The sequence below is a fragment of the Malania oleifera genome, chromosome 5 (genome assembly GCF_029873635.1).
Source record: "Malania oleifera isolate guangnan ecotype guangnan chromosome 5, ASM2987363v1, whole genome shotgun sequence".
Taxonomy (NCBI): Eukaryota; Viridiplantae; Streptophyta; class Magnoliopsida; order Santalales; family Ximeniaceae; genus Malania; species Malania oleifera.
In genome coordinates, this window is record NC_080421.1 from 21,760,688 (window position 1) to 21,775,913 (window position 15,226).

At 36.4% G+C, this 15,226-nt stretch overlaps 1 protein-coding gene across 1 annotated transcript; it reads right to left on the reverse strand.

Moving 5' to 3' along the window:
- Positions 1–12,865: 12,865 nt before the first annotated feature.
- On the reverse strand, positions 12,866–14,726 carry LOC131155594 (putative F-box/kelch-repeat protein At3g17570). Its single transcript, XM_058108835.1, has 2 exons — positions 13,362–14,726; positions 12,866–13,183 (listed from the first exon to the last, which is right to left on the reverse strand). Exons 1-2 carry the CDS (start codon positions 14,568–14,570, stop codon positions 13,079–13,081), a joined length of 1,314 nt encoding a protein of 437 aa, XP_057964818.1. The 5' UTR covers positions 14,571–14,726; the 3' UTR covers positions 12,866–13,078.
- Between the last annotated feature and the right edge of the window lie 500 nt (positions 14,727–15,226).

Consider the following 15,226-nt stretch of genomic DNA (forward strand, 5'->3'; position numbering starts at 1 on the left):
TTCACCAATACCTATACCAGTTTATTATTGTGTTTATTGTTGATGCACTGGTCTATTCGAGGAGTTATAAGGAGTTTCTTGGGGCTAGCAAGCTATTACCGCCGTTTCGTTGAGGGATTCTCAGCTTTGTCAAGACTTTTGACATGACTGACGAGGAAGAATGTCAGGTTTGAGTGGGACGACAGCTGTGAGCAGAGTTTTCAGGAACTGAAGCGGAGGTTAGTCACAGCACCAGTATTGGTTATTCCATCTGGGGGTGAGGAGTATGTCATTTACAGTTATGCGTACTTGAAGGTATTTGACTGTGTATTGATGCAGCATGCCAGGGTAGTTGAATATGCATCCCGACAGTTGAAGGAATATGAAAAGAACTACCCTACCCATGATCTAGAGTTGGCTGCAGTGGTACACGCATTGAAAATTTGGAGGCATTATCTATACGGCGAGCAGTGTGAGATCTTCTCCGACCACAAGAGCTTAAAGTATTTCTTCACGCAGAAGGAATTGAATATGAGGCAGAGAAGGTGGTTGGAACTGATTAAGGATTTTGATTGTACCATCAGTTATCACCCAGGGTAAGCAAACGTGGTAGCTGATGCTTTGAGCAGGAAATCCAGGGAACCAGTGTTGGCAGCTATAGAGATCTAGCATCCGATCATAATGGATCTGGAGAGACTCGGCATAGAGTTGGTAGAGAGTGATCTTCCAGTGTGTATTGCCAGCTTAGTAATACAGCCTACTCTGCAAGAAATAATTAAAGCTGCTCAGAAAGAAGATCCAGAATTAGCAGAAGTGATAGATAGAGTACAAAGTGGTCAGGGGAAGGAATTCAGTATTGTGGATGACGGAGCCTTGTGGTTTGTACCAGATTATGCATTCCTGCCGATACTGAGATTAGGAAGATCATTCTAAAGGAGGCTCATAGATCCTTGTATACCGTTCATCCTGGTAGTACGAAGATGTACAGAGATATGTGAGAATCGTACTGGTGGAGTGGTATGAAGAGAGAGATCGCTGAGTATGTAGCCCAGTGTTTTACGTGCCAGCAAGTAAAGGCTGAGCACCAAAGACTGACAAGGCAGTTGCAGCCGTTATTTATCCCAAAGTGGAAGTGGGATTATATATCTATGGACTTCGTGTTAGGACTGCCGACGACGTTACATAGCCAGAATGCCATCTGGGTGATCATTAACCGTTTGAGGAAGACTGCCCACTTTATACCTATCAAGATCAGCTACTCCCTCAGCCGTTTAGCGGAGATTTACATTCAGGAGATAGTTCGTTCTCATGGGGTGCCTGTATCTATTGAGTCGGATAGAGACCTGTGTTTTACATCATGTTTTTGGAGGAGTTTCCAAGAGGCTCCGGGGTCTCAATTATCGTTTAGTACGGCATTTCATCCTCAGTCAGACGAGCAAACTGAGAAGATGATACAAACATTAGAGGATATGCTCCGTGCATGCGTATTGGACTTTGGGGGTAGTTGGACTCAGTTCATGCCGCTGGTAGAGTTTGCGTATAATAACAGTTATCAGTCCAGTATTGGTATGGCACCTTTTGAAGCTTTGTACGGTAGGAGATGTCGATCTCCTTTGTTTTGGGATAAAGTGGGTGAGCGGCGAGTAGTGGGACCAGAGCTTGTGCAGCAAGCATGTGATAAGGTTAAGCTTATTAGAGACAGGATCAGTGCAGTTCAGAACCGACAGAAAAGTTACACTGATAATCGCCGCAGGAATCTAGAATTTGATGTGGGCAATCCTGTGTTTTTGAAGATAACTCCGATGAAAGGGGTTATGTGATTTGGGAAGAAGGGAAAACTTAGTCCTAGGTTTATCGGTCCATTTGAAATTCTAGATAAAGTGGGATCGGTAGCTTATAGGCTAGCTTTACCTCCGGTGTTGTCCAAGATCCACGACGTATTCCATGTGGTTATGTTGAGGAAATATGTCCCAGACCCTTCTCATGTCATCAGTTATGATGAGTTAGAGCTTAGTGATTCACTGGTGTATGAGGAGGTACCAGTACAGATTTTAGATAGGAAAGTACAGGAGCTACGTAACAAGAAAATTCCTCAGGTGAAAGTCTTGTGGAGGAATTATGCCGTGGAAGAAGCTTCTTGGGAGTCCGACGAGCAGATGAGACAGAGGTATCCACATTTATTTCAAGAAGTTTGATTGGATAAAATGTAAGTGGTTAAGTAGTTTTCTTTGGCAGGTACGTGTAATGGTTTAATTAGTGTAGTATTTTAGTTCTGGGAGAAGTTTTCTTTTGTACATGTAATCTTCCAGGACTTGGAATGTAACCACGGTATTCCTCCGCCATAAGTGAGGGTAGGTAATAAATGAGTAGACCCTTTTTCCTGGTTAAGGGATGACAAGTTGCGGAAATAGTAAATTTTGAGGACGAAATTTTTTATAAGGAGGAGAGAATGTAACGACCCGAATAAAAGGTGGAATTTAGATAATAAAGAGGGAGGAAAAATGGAAACAGGAACAGAAGGAAAGTTGCCAAGCTTCGTCGACGAACACAAGGTTTTGTTGACGAAGTCTTTAAGGATTTCGTCGACAAACACAGGGCTTCGTCAACGAAGAAATACCGAGAGGGGGTTTGAGCCGATTGAATTTCGTCAACGAAGGACATAATTTCGTTGACAAAATTAATAAAAAATTCGTCGATGAAGGACGGGCTCGTCGACAAAATCCCCTGTTCTATAAATATGGAAAAATATAGATTTTACTTAAAGATTAAGAAATTTATCATCTCTCTCTCTCCTCTTCAGTTCTCTCTCTCTCTTTCGTCGATTTCAGGCTTGATCTTTGCCGGATCGACAATCCGAAGTCACCACAAAGCTCCTGGCGAAGTTCTCTACAAGTCTGCCGGAGCGGATCGTCAGGGAAACGAAGTTGGATTTCATCCCAAATCCAGGGTAAGGCTTTATACTCCATATTTGGATTTTTGACAATTGAAGAAAGTGATATAAGCGTAAAAATACTGAACTTTAATACTAGGAATTTCCATTTCCAAGGGTGTTGAATTGGGAACGTTGGAAATCATTCCTAAGTTGAGGTAAGGCTTTTTAAACCGAATTTGATTTAACGGTAGTTATAAGAAGTGTTATGCACATAAAATTATTGAAGTTTAATTCTGGGAGTTTTCATTTCCAGGGTGTTAAGTTGAGAACCCAGTGGGTGCGAGGAAGATTTTATTAGGGGCTTTTCAAGAAACAAGTAAGGGGATAAACTAAGCCAGTTCATTTTGAGAAAATGTATATATAGTAGAATTTGATTTCAGGAATATATATATATACATTTTATGTGATTTATATTTGGAAAATACTGTGAAAATGATCGTATGTTGAATATATGAAAATCTGTTAGTGTGGTATGAGTAAAAAATGTTATGAGATACTGTTTCTGGAAATGTGTTTATGATGTGAATTTTTATGATAAAAAACTGGCGTACGGGCCAAGATTTGTATATGTTTTGCCGGCGTATGGGCCGTGCTATGTGACTGTGATTTGCCAGCGTACGGGCTATGCTATGATTTGACGGCGTACGGGTCGTGCTATGTGGATATGATTTGCCGGCGTACGGGCCGTGCTATGTCGATGTGATTTGCTAGCGTACGGGCTGTGCCATGACTTGCCGGCGTACAAGCCGAGCTATGATAAAATGTGTAATACCGGCGTACAAGTTGATGATTTTCATAATACACGTATATATGCAAAATGATATGATTGATGTGAAAATTAATGATATGATATATTTATGTATCACGGTTTCAGTATATATTATATGATATCAAAACCTGGTTGGTTTGGTTTAGGCTAGCACTTGCACGGTACCATTGCTATGTGTCCATGGTCTTCGTGATCATGATATTTGTGTTAACGCCGCTGTATGGAGTGGTGTGAGATTGGATGGTCGATGTGGTTTATAAGAAGTGTGTTGATCGCCCCTAGTGTACGGACCAGGTCTGGCAGACCCATCGGACCTACAAACTACTGTTTGACTTGGCAGTGGTTGGCCAACCATTGTCAGGTCCCGCCTTCGGTCAACACAACCCAGTCATGTGGGGGTAATACATGACAACAACCAGCTAACTTACTAGGAATGTTTTTATGTTATTATTATTGTATGAGATGAAATGTAATAACCCGAAAAAAAAAAATTTTAAAAGTAATTAAAATTATTAATTAATTAAGTGGTTAAATACTATTAAATTAATGTATTAAATAAACAAATGAAAATAAATAGTATTAAAAAAAAATTTTATGAATTAATTAAATGTTATTAAATAAATAAATAAATAGTAAAAAAAATGAAATAAAGATATATATATATATATATATATATATATATATATATAAAAGTTAAAGTATAAGTTATATATATATATAAAGTAAAAGTAATATATATATATATATATATATATATATATATATATATATATATATATATATATATGTATGTTAAGTTATGTAAGTGAGTAAGTAAAAAAAACAAAAAAAAACAAAAGAATAAGAAGATAAAGAAGCTGAGAAATTGAACCTGAATTCAGTGCGCGTCTCTCCAGAAAGCTCTCTCTCAATCTCCTTCACTCTCCGTCGCCACTCCTCCATCTCCGCCTCTCTTTCTTCCTTTATTTCTCGACGAGTTTATGGCAGATCAGAAAATGGAAGGTGCTGTTGGATTCATAACTCCGCCACTTACATTTCTACTGGGGTAGATTTATCGTGGGAACGGCTTAAACCCTATTCCTGGAAAAAGGTATATTTTTCCTAATTTCTCAATTTTGCTTTAAATCTGCTGTTATATCGACGATCAGGCACCACCACGAGGTACTAATTGTCGTTGTCGTCATTTTGACGTAGGTAATTTTTCAATTGGGGTTTTCTAGGTCCTACTCTAAAGCGTTAGTGGGATTTGGGAAATTTGACAATTTGGCTAAATTTAAGGGTATATCTATTAACTTAGGAATTATGACCCTAAGAAATATTTAAATAATATTTTATTCAAATTTATTGGAACTAGGAATTTAATTTCAGGGACCGGGTGAGCGCCGTAGGTATTTTTCGGAGTCCTTGTTGGCGTAGTTCAAGAAATCAGGTAAGGAAAAAAATATATATTAAATCAGAATTTTTATGAATTTAATAGAAAAATAAATTGTGTTATATGTACGTGTATATGTTTCAGTATGGGTAAAATGCCAGCCATTTAAATTATATTTCCTTCGAGTTTAGGGTTGTTTATTAGTTATGTATGTGTGAAAATGAACTGATGAAAGTGGAAAAATATTTTCAAAATACTTATGTAAGACATGAAAGGTATTTTTAGTATATAAACGTTAAATGTTGGTTGACTTATTTTATAGGCAGTGTATAAATTTTATTGCTAAATTGTATGGCATGAGAATCTGTGCAAATATATGTTAAATGTATAAGATGCAGGTTAAGTAAGTAAAACAATGAGAATAAAATATGATATGGACAATGTTGCTTGTGTATATTAAATACAACCATGTAAATGTAAGACAGCTGAAAGAGAGCCATATTAGCAGATCTAGCACACTTCTGTGTAGACTAACTGATGACAGCTAAAAGGAGCTGTGTTAGCAGATTTAGCATGTTTCTACGTAGACTAACTGATGATGGCTAAAGACCAACTGTAGTTCGAAATAATAAAATGAAATGTTATGCAATGAGATGACGATGAAATGGCAATGAAATGAAATGACAAATGTAAATGATTTAAATGGGAAAGAGCCACTTAAAGTGAAACGAAATGCAAAGTTAAGTTATGAACAGGAATGAATGTGCATGAATGTATAATGACAGAAAAGAATGATGTATTATGATAATAGAAGTATGTATGTACGTAGAACATGTTACAATTAGGCGAGGCGTACCTTTCGCCTGAGGGCTTGCTGAGTAAGGCGAGTGCACTAGTAGTTTCAGATGTGGTAGTAGCTACATAACGCACTAGGGCAGAGGGAACCTACTTGTATGGGCGGGTAGAATTCCCAATCCTTAGGGCCTTTGCTGATAAACTATTGTTGAATGCGTGAGTACAAGATCAATCTAACACTTGAGGGCTTACTGAGTAAGGTGAGTGCTCTGGTATGCTTAAATTGTGACCTTCGGGTTGCTAAATGTATCAGAGCAGAAGGGTGCTACTTGTATGGGCGGGTAATCACCCCTATCCTCGAGTAATCTCGTGGGTTAAACATTTGCATGTGTTTGTTTAGGACCAGAAAATGACTTTCAGTATTATGTTAATGATTTGCAAATATTATAAAATGATATGTATAATCTCATGATGGCCACACGCTGAATTTAATATATTGCTTCTTCCCTTACTGAGATGTGTCTCACCCGAATATGAATTCATTTTTTTTCAGGATTTCTCAGGATCGAGCTTTGAGAGCTCGAAATTTTATAACATTTTTGGAAGATATAAGAAAAAGGGTATATTTTTATGTTAATTCTGATATGTATATTTTATGTTTTATATCTTTATGTTTTAACTCAATTATGAAAGGATAGTTGTGAAACATACTGGTATTAGTGGATAATGTTTTGGAGACATGTATATAATTGAATACTGGTGGATGATTAATTTATTATGGTTGGTAGTTAGAATTAGTAAACTCTGGTATTATGTTATATAGAGATTATGATCATGTTTTCCGCTGCATATGTTATGGAATATGATTTATGAGGATATGATCAGGTATAATGCACCGGACCCGGGTTGAAGGGTTCGAGGCGTTACATGAAATATGTTTATGAAAATGCAATATGTTCTGCCATGTGTTGATATATATATGTTTTCCAGATTTGATGAAACAGTACTGAATATGTTCTGTATGGTATATGTATAACACGAAATGCTCATGTTGCCACATACTAGTATTAGTTTATTTCCCTTACTGAGAGGTGTCTCACCCCTAAATCTTATTAACTTTTCAGGAGCCCTAGATAGGAGAGCGGGAAAAGCCCCACTGATATAGTATTGTTTATCTGCCCTTTTTGAAGGGTAAGTTTTTGTAGGAACAGTTAGATTTTGCAAGGAATGTCCTTAGATATGATTTTTGGGATGTATATACTGAGATACAATGATTGTAGTAACTCTGGTGTTGTAACGCATGTTATGATGAGATGTATATGATTATATGCTTTCTGCTGCTAGGGCTTCTGCTGTATGTTCTGATATATCCCTGGTACCCACGGGTCCAGGTGGATTGTGACCTACTGAATTGGAATATGGGAAATGTGCAATTAATATTATTATTATTATAAAAAAATACGAAAAAATGAGCACGTCGTGACAAATGTAGTTGCCGATGCCTTGAGCCGAAAGTCAGGGAGTGCCTCAGTATTAGCAGTGGTAGCTTAGCACCAGATCAGGATGGATTTTAAAGACTTGGTGTGGAACTAGTATAGGGAAATCACCAGGCGTTTATTGCTAATCGGGTACTTCAGCCCACATTATTAGAAAGGATTAAGACTGCTCAGATAAAAGATGCAGAATTGGTAAAGATTAGGAATAAAGTGCAGATTGGACAGAGAGTAGATTTTAATATCTCAGATGATGGAGTTTTGAGATTTCGTACTAGATTATGTATACCTAATGATGCTGAGATTAAAAGAACTATTTTGGATGAGGCACACCGTTCCCTCTATACAGTGCACCCAGGAAGCACTAAAATGTATAGGGATCTGAGGAAATCCTACTGGTGGAGTAATATGAAGAGAGATGTTGCCTGGTATGTGGAGCAGTGTTGTAGATAAAGGCTGAGCATCAAAGATCAACAGTATCGTTGCAACCACTTCACATTTTCGAATGGAGGTAGGAGCACATTTCCATGGACTTCGTCACAGGGATGCCACCAACACTGCATGGACAAAATGTTATTTGGGTAGTAGTAGACCAACTGACAAAGACTACTCACTTCCTCCTAGTTAGGACTAACTACTCCATGAATCGGTTGATAGAGTTGTATATTCAGGAGATAGTTAGACTTTGTGAAATTGTCAGTGCAGATCTTAGATTGGAAAGAGCAAGAATTTCATACTAAGAAAATTTCGTTGGTAAAGGTACTTTGGGGAAATCATGCAATCAAGGAAGCCTCATGTGAATTAGAATTGGAGATACGCCACAAGTGAGGGTTGTTAATAAATTTGGGACGGGGCCACTATGTGGGTAGCCGTCGTCTCTTTCTAGAGTCAGATAAATATCTCAGTGATTCGTAGAGAAGATTGTGATAAGAATAGGTAAGCAAATTTGAAGGACGAAATTTTTATAAGGAGGGGAGAATGTAACGACCTACAAAAAATATTATTATATTAAATTAAATAATTAATTAATTAAACAAATAAAATGAATAGTAGTAAAAAAATTAAATTGATTGAATTAATTTGAAAAAATAATATGATGGGCATATATATATATATATATATATATATATATATGTATGTATGTATGTATGTATAGTGAAAAATGTGAAATATTTTGGGGATGTAGCCAAAATATTTACTGCGAGAATTTAATCATATTGGTGTTTTTAAGTATGTTAGAAATTAAATTTAAATATGGAAAGTGGATCATACCCGCGTTTTCTTTATAATTTAATCGGTTAACGGGAGCGTGTGAGCTTAGGAATATTAAGATAATTGTAATTATGGAGATAAGCTGATTAAATTGGGAAAATATGATTTCAGGATTTTGAGCTCCGAACTCCGTGGGTGTTGGTTTAGAGATCTTAGCAGGAACCCTCTCAATAAGCAGGTAAGGAAAATAAATTATAATAGATATTTTTAAAAAATTAATTGGTTAATTTAAAGTATATGAAAATGAGAATACTATATATGATTTTGGAAAACTATGATATGGATATTTTTCCTGTGATTATTATATTATGATTATCAGTCTAAAATTGTGTGGCATGAGAAATATGAAATAATAGTCTTATACTAGGAATGTGATTGATATTGAAATATATGATTTGCACTGAGAAATGATGTATGAGAAACACAGATATGATTTTATACAGTAATGAAGTTATGAGATATACAGATATGTTTTTATACAGATATGATCATATGAGATATACTGATATATTTTATATAGCTATGAAGATATGAGAAACCTAGATATGTTTTATATAGATATGATGATATGAGATTTATACACATATATGTTTTTATACTGAAATGATGATATGACAAATATAGATATGTTTTATACCAAAATGATGATACGTAATATACACGTATGTGTTTATATAGAAATGATGATATGTGATATACACAGAGATGTTTTATACAAAAATGATAAGACGAGATATATACAGTTATGATGAGAATTATACAGATATGATGAGATATACAGATGTGATGAAAAATGAATATAAAAATGTGTAAATGAGAACCTTGATGGACCAGAGATATACAGAGAGCACGATACCATTGTTAGTATATGTGTTAGTGTAACTACACGCCTTGTATAGAGTGTGGCAAGACAGTCAATTGGTCCTATAAAGAGTAGAGTTACTCCCTAGGGTCTAGACCAAGATTGGGTAGGCTAATCGTACTACAGACGCGTTTAGTTTTGATCTAACCTAATAGGCCAACCATGGTTAGGTCCCGCCTACAGGTCGCACAACCCGGTTATGTGGGGTGAATACATGACGATGTGACGTGAATATCCTTAGAATGGTTCCTCATTACAGACGCAATAATTGTATGTGAGTTACAGACGTGTTATGCTATATGATAGTGGATACTCATGGGTTAGAATATGAATTTAAGAAATGAAATGAAATGAAAAATGAACAGTCATGAGTTACAGACGTGTTGTGTTATATATTGGTGACTACTCATAAGCTGGAATATGATTGTGAGAAATGAAAGCTTATGAAAACATGTTGATATATGATTATGAGAAATGATATGAAAGTTTATGAAACTATGATTTATATATAAATAAGATTATGAGTACATATCTATATGTTTTTCTCAGTTGATATAATTATTTAAATGAATGTGTTATGATATAACAAAACTCATGTTGCCACACACTATCAATAATTTATTCTGTTATACTGAGAGGTGTCTCACCCAGAATTTAAATATTTCAGGAAATCAGGATAGGCAAGTGGAGCGAGCTCCGAGATAGGGGAGATATAGTACCCTAGTATTTAGGATAAGTGTTTTAGAATTGGGGATATGTTATGTATTGCCGTAGAGTATTTCATGGATTTCTAGGGATGTATATGTATATGTGTGGAGGTTATAGCACTCTAGTATTGTATATGGGACTCAGACACTTTATGTATTCCGCTGCATGGATAGTATGTTTTAATGGATAGATTTCTCAATACCCCACTTGGGGTCGGGTTATGTTGATATATGGTATCAAAGATGTTTGTTAGATGATTGATTATTATTGTTTATGTTTGTATTGAAAAAAAAAAATGCTAGAAAAATCGGGTCGTCACATGTCTCCACTACTAGCTAACACGTGGCCACTCATCCCAATAGGGCCAAACCTGATTCAGACCGCTTGAACTAGTTTGACTTTTCTAAATTGCTGGTTATATTTATTTAATTTTAAAATTAATTTTTAATTTTAAAAAATTAATAAAAAATAGTAAAAAAAAATGAAAGAGAAAAAAAAAATTATTTAAGTTATTTTGACTTAGATAACAAAAAAAATGGGAAAACAAAAATACAAAAAATGAAGAAAAAGTCTTTAAAAATCTTTAAAAATTTTAGAAAAATGTTGGGAATTTTTCAAAAAATTTTGGAAAAATTTGGAAATGTTTAAAGACTTTTTTTTTTTTTTAAATCAAATTTGATGAATTTACTATTTGTATATATTTTATTTTTGTGTGTGTGCATCCCAATGATTAAATAAAGGGTAAAAAAGTATTTCCGACCTCAACTAAATTAGTTCTAAAAGGTATTTATCTAATAAGATCCCCTCCTTTGGAAGTTTTATCAGACATTTCTAAATCACACGTTATTTCATATTTTTAAAAAATTTTAAATATTTATTTATTTTTTCAAGAAGTTAATTAAAGACCATTAGATTCAATTTAGGGATAATTCAAAGTTAATTTGGTATCATTTTTAGAATGGGTGTGTAAAGGGCGCTGGTATTTTCCCCTCACATAACTGAACTCCTAATCTCAACTATGGTAAAAGTGGACCAAGACTATGGTTCCTTGACATTATGATTAGTCTAGAGACTAATCAATGAGTAGTAATTAGGTGAACTAACAACACCTAGGTAAATAACATATTAGTGGCAACTCCATCGAACTTATAATTTTACTATTCCTCACCATTTCGGATTCCTTCTCCAAGGCGTTGCGACAATATCCATTAGACATTCTCATGTTATCAATACGTTTTGTGTAAGACTTTGAATACATAAGGAACTTTGATATGGACTGTCATATTGTATTTGTTATCATGTTTTATAGTTGTTAGACAAATAATGAGGCAATCGAAGCAAAATAAGTCTCTTGAAAAGCCTTTGGGATTTCCTTCTCTTTTTTTTTTTTTTTTTATTATTATTAACAACGTTGTCGAGAGTGAAACTAAGAGGAAATTCTGGATCTTTGCTTGCCTCGCCATTTTGTGCCTCCATCTTGTACATAAGTAAGGCAATTTGAAGATCTTTGTCTTCAATCATTTTAGTAAGGAGTGAGATCTTTTTCTTCATTTTTGCAATCTTCTCTTCTACAGTAATCATAGTTGTCACCATGACAAACATGATGTTAGCAAATGAGGGGATGCTCTGTAGGATATATCTCTTTCACAAGGCTTCCGAGAAATTATCCAAATTGAATGTTGTTAGAGGAGGACTCTTTCAACATATGGATTGATGATCTGCTCCCACTCCTAGATTGTTCAGAGGGTGGAGAAACCTTCAAGTTCGACATTTTTTTAGCAAGAAAATCAAGCATTATTATATGTCTTGGCTTGGTCTCCTGAACTTGTTAAGGACCTTACAATCCAAGAACCCTTACTTTGCTACAAGTGAGCGAACCCACAAAAGTTAAGTTATTAGAGATGTTGAAATCATCACCTACAAATCCAAAGCTACGGAGGTAATAGCAACATTCTTGTTGATGTGATTCTTTACTAGTCATTAAATATGAGGAAGCGGATTTGAAAAATTTATAGTGAAGAAAGAAATGAGAGACAAAGTTGTCCCAATGGGCGTGCCAAAAATTTATAATTACACAATTTGCGTTTTGAAATTAAGATAAAAATATTTGATTTTGAAATATTGAGTACAATCTCTATGAATTTTTTACAATGAAAAATAAGAAATTCCCTTGATTCAATCTCCTTGGAAATGAATTTGCTAATTCAAGGATTCAAGAAACGTATCTCTAAATTAAGCAGTGAGAGTCTTTTGGTTTACAAATTTAATTATGTCAAAAGATGAATTCGTATCGAATTTTCGTGGGCACAAGTTTAATCATGAGTGAATGTTTAAATTAGGAAAGAACTGACCAAATACAATCCAAAGTTTGTTGATATTTTTTTACTACAAAAATTGTCCAAAAGTGAAGACATGTTGATGTGTGCCTTCAATCTTTTCTTTCTTGATTTTTTTTTTTTTTTTTTTTTTTGAGACCCCTGGAGAAATGTCACAAAATGTATTTATAGGCCAAAACTAAAATTGGATGAGAGCATTAAAATAATTAGTCTTAAATTTATTTAATTTTGACCAATCAAATTAATTAATTGTAGTATGTATACATATGTATATGTATTTTAATGTCTACACTGCCAACTCTGTTTTTTTAAGTTAAATCAACTTGTACACAAACATTCTTTCGGTATTTGCTGAGATCCCGACGCTCGACTTATCCAGAAGGCCCAAAAGGGACGTTTTACAGAGCAATAAACACAGTCGATTATTTAGTACTTAATAACCATAAGTGGACCATTTAATTTAAATGAAGTATTCTGCTTCTAAAGGATTACAACGTGAAGTCTTTGGTAAATTGGGAGCAATCATGTTGTTTTGATCTGTGAAATTCCATAGTCAAAGCCTACGGTTCCATGTTGTGAATCCTGTGCCGAGACCTACCTAGTAATCTCCGCAGGTTCCAGCACAGACGAATCCTCCCCCAATTGCTTCTCTCTGAACCTGAAATCTGATTTTCAATCCCAAGATTAATGAAAAAAACACTGCAAACTCGATATTATTTGAAAATTTTAGAATCTCCCAGATTGAAAAGATGAACAAACTGTGAGCAATCATGCAAACAAATCAATTTTCCCTGCAGATGGGTCTTCGACAACAATGGCGAGGATTCAACAGAAGACCCTTACCTCTGTGTTCCCCATTGGAGAACGATTGAACAATCCCAAGCTGTGCACAAAGGGAAAGAACATCCTCGGAAGAACACAATCCCCTCCGTTTCTCTCCACAATACACACATCCCTAACCTCGCCCTCGTCAAACCGGTATGCATAAATCTTCCCAGTCGCTCCCAGTAAAACTCCCCGGCAATCAGGAAGAAAAGCAAGCGCTTCCGATTCACCAATTCTGATGTTAGGGTCTCTGAGGATCACCGGGGAGAGATCGATCAGAAGCCGCTGAACCCAGATGCCTGAGTTGGACGAAAGGATTTGGGTTTTCACCCAAACTCTCAGTGCCGTCCCAAGAACGCGGCTGTAGTGAAGTTCTCCGAAGAATTCCCCCAAACATGCCGGTTCGGAAAACCCTCTTACCCCGCCGAAAACCTCCATCAACGGCGAATTCGTCAGTGGCGATTCTACAATTCTCCCGGCTTTCTCCTTCACGTCATAGACGAGAATCGCGGTGCTCTTCAATTCCCAGTGAATCGAGCCGTTCAAGAAGATCCCTGCTTCGCGACGGAACGGGGTGCCAATCTGTCCGCGAATCGCGAGGGATGTTGCGTTTTCGCTCCAGCGGAAGGTCTCGGAGGAGAAAGCTCTAGAGCTCAGTTTGAGTGGTGGGAATCCAGATTGAATCGTGATAACCACAACATGAAAATGATCAGATTGCGTCGGATCGAAAGCGATCCCGCACGCGAAGAACTCGTCCCAAGCGAACGGCCACGGGAGAAATACGGACTTATGCGTTAATGGATTCGATATGAATTGGATATTCCAAGCGGAGAACCAGTGCAGAAGACCATTGCAGGAATTGTGGAGAACCGCTGGATAATCGAGGAACCCTAGAGGCGAAGACGGGTCGGATACGGGTTCTTCCTTGTCGTCGATTGATGCATACCGGATCTTTTCATCATACATGGCGCTGCTGCGGTAGAAGAAACCGGTGATGCAGGGCCTTCTCTGGGAGAAGAATCGCAAGAATGAAGGATCGGATAGGAAGCAGTTCCAGTATTTGGACACGAGCTTTAGCGTTGCGAGAGATTTCACGTCGAGCCTACATAGGATTTCATGGTTGATTTCCTTCGGCAGAGAACAAAACGGACTCGCCTCCATTACTGCTCCCTCCGCGGAGACTGTGAACGAACTCACAATCTTTTTCTCTCTCGCGCACACAGACATGGGCACCTACGTTTGATCCGTAATGGGTTTTCTTTTCTGCTGGGAAACAGAACAAGGAAGAGTTGAGATTTGAATCGGCATGGGACTCTAGCGGGGGTGTTAGGGTTTATGACCTGATCTAGGCAGGGGGTAGTTATTGGGTGTGAGCGACCGCACCTTCGTGCATGTGCACGCAGAGGTACACTACGCTTGATTTTAGTATTAGATCACCACACGTAATTCGACCAATGCCATGCCTGGTACTTTTTTTTTTTTTCTTTTGGGTGGTAGGTGCGATGCTTGGTAAGCCGGGAGTGTTCCTGGTGAGAAATGTTAGTTCCTTAATTATAGTGATTGTATTGGTGGGTGAGATTCGCAATATTCTTTCTTTCTAAAAATTTTAATTGGTAATTTTGGCAACATTAGTTAAATCTCGTGCATTGTTCAAAATCCACTGATGAAGTCATATTCATGCATAGCACAGAATCTCTACCTATATATGTTAAATTAATAAATAAATTTTAATTTTACTCGTTTAATAATTATTTTCCTTAATCTTTAGGTTTTATTCGGGTTCTTATGTGACTTTAAAAAGCTTTTAAAAAAAAACCAATGAAAGGAAACTGATTGATATTATTATAAAAAATATTTGGCCCCCTTCTTCTCTCGCTCGGCTA

What these genes read in the sequence shown, in the direction of transcription:
- LOC131155594 (XM_058108835.1), bottom strand. Translation starts at nt 14,570, where the DNA reads ATGTCTGTGTGCGCGAGAGAGAAAAAGATTGTGAGTTCGTTCACAGTC. An exon ending in CTCCAATGGGGAACACAGAG is followed by an intron (nt 13,184 to 13,361) that starts GTAAGGGTCTTC and finishes ATTGAAAATCAG; the next exon opens with ATTTCAGGTTCAGAGAGAAG.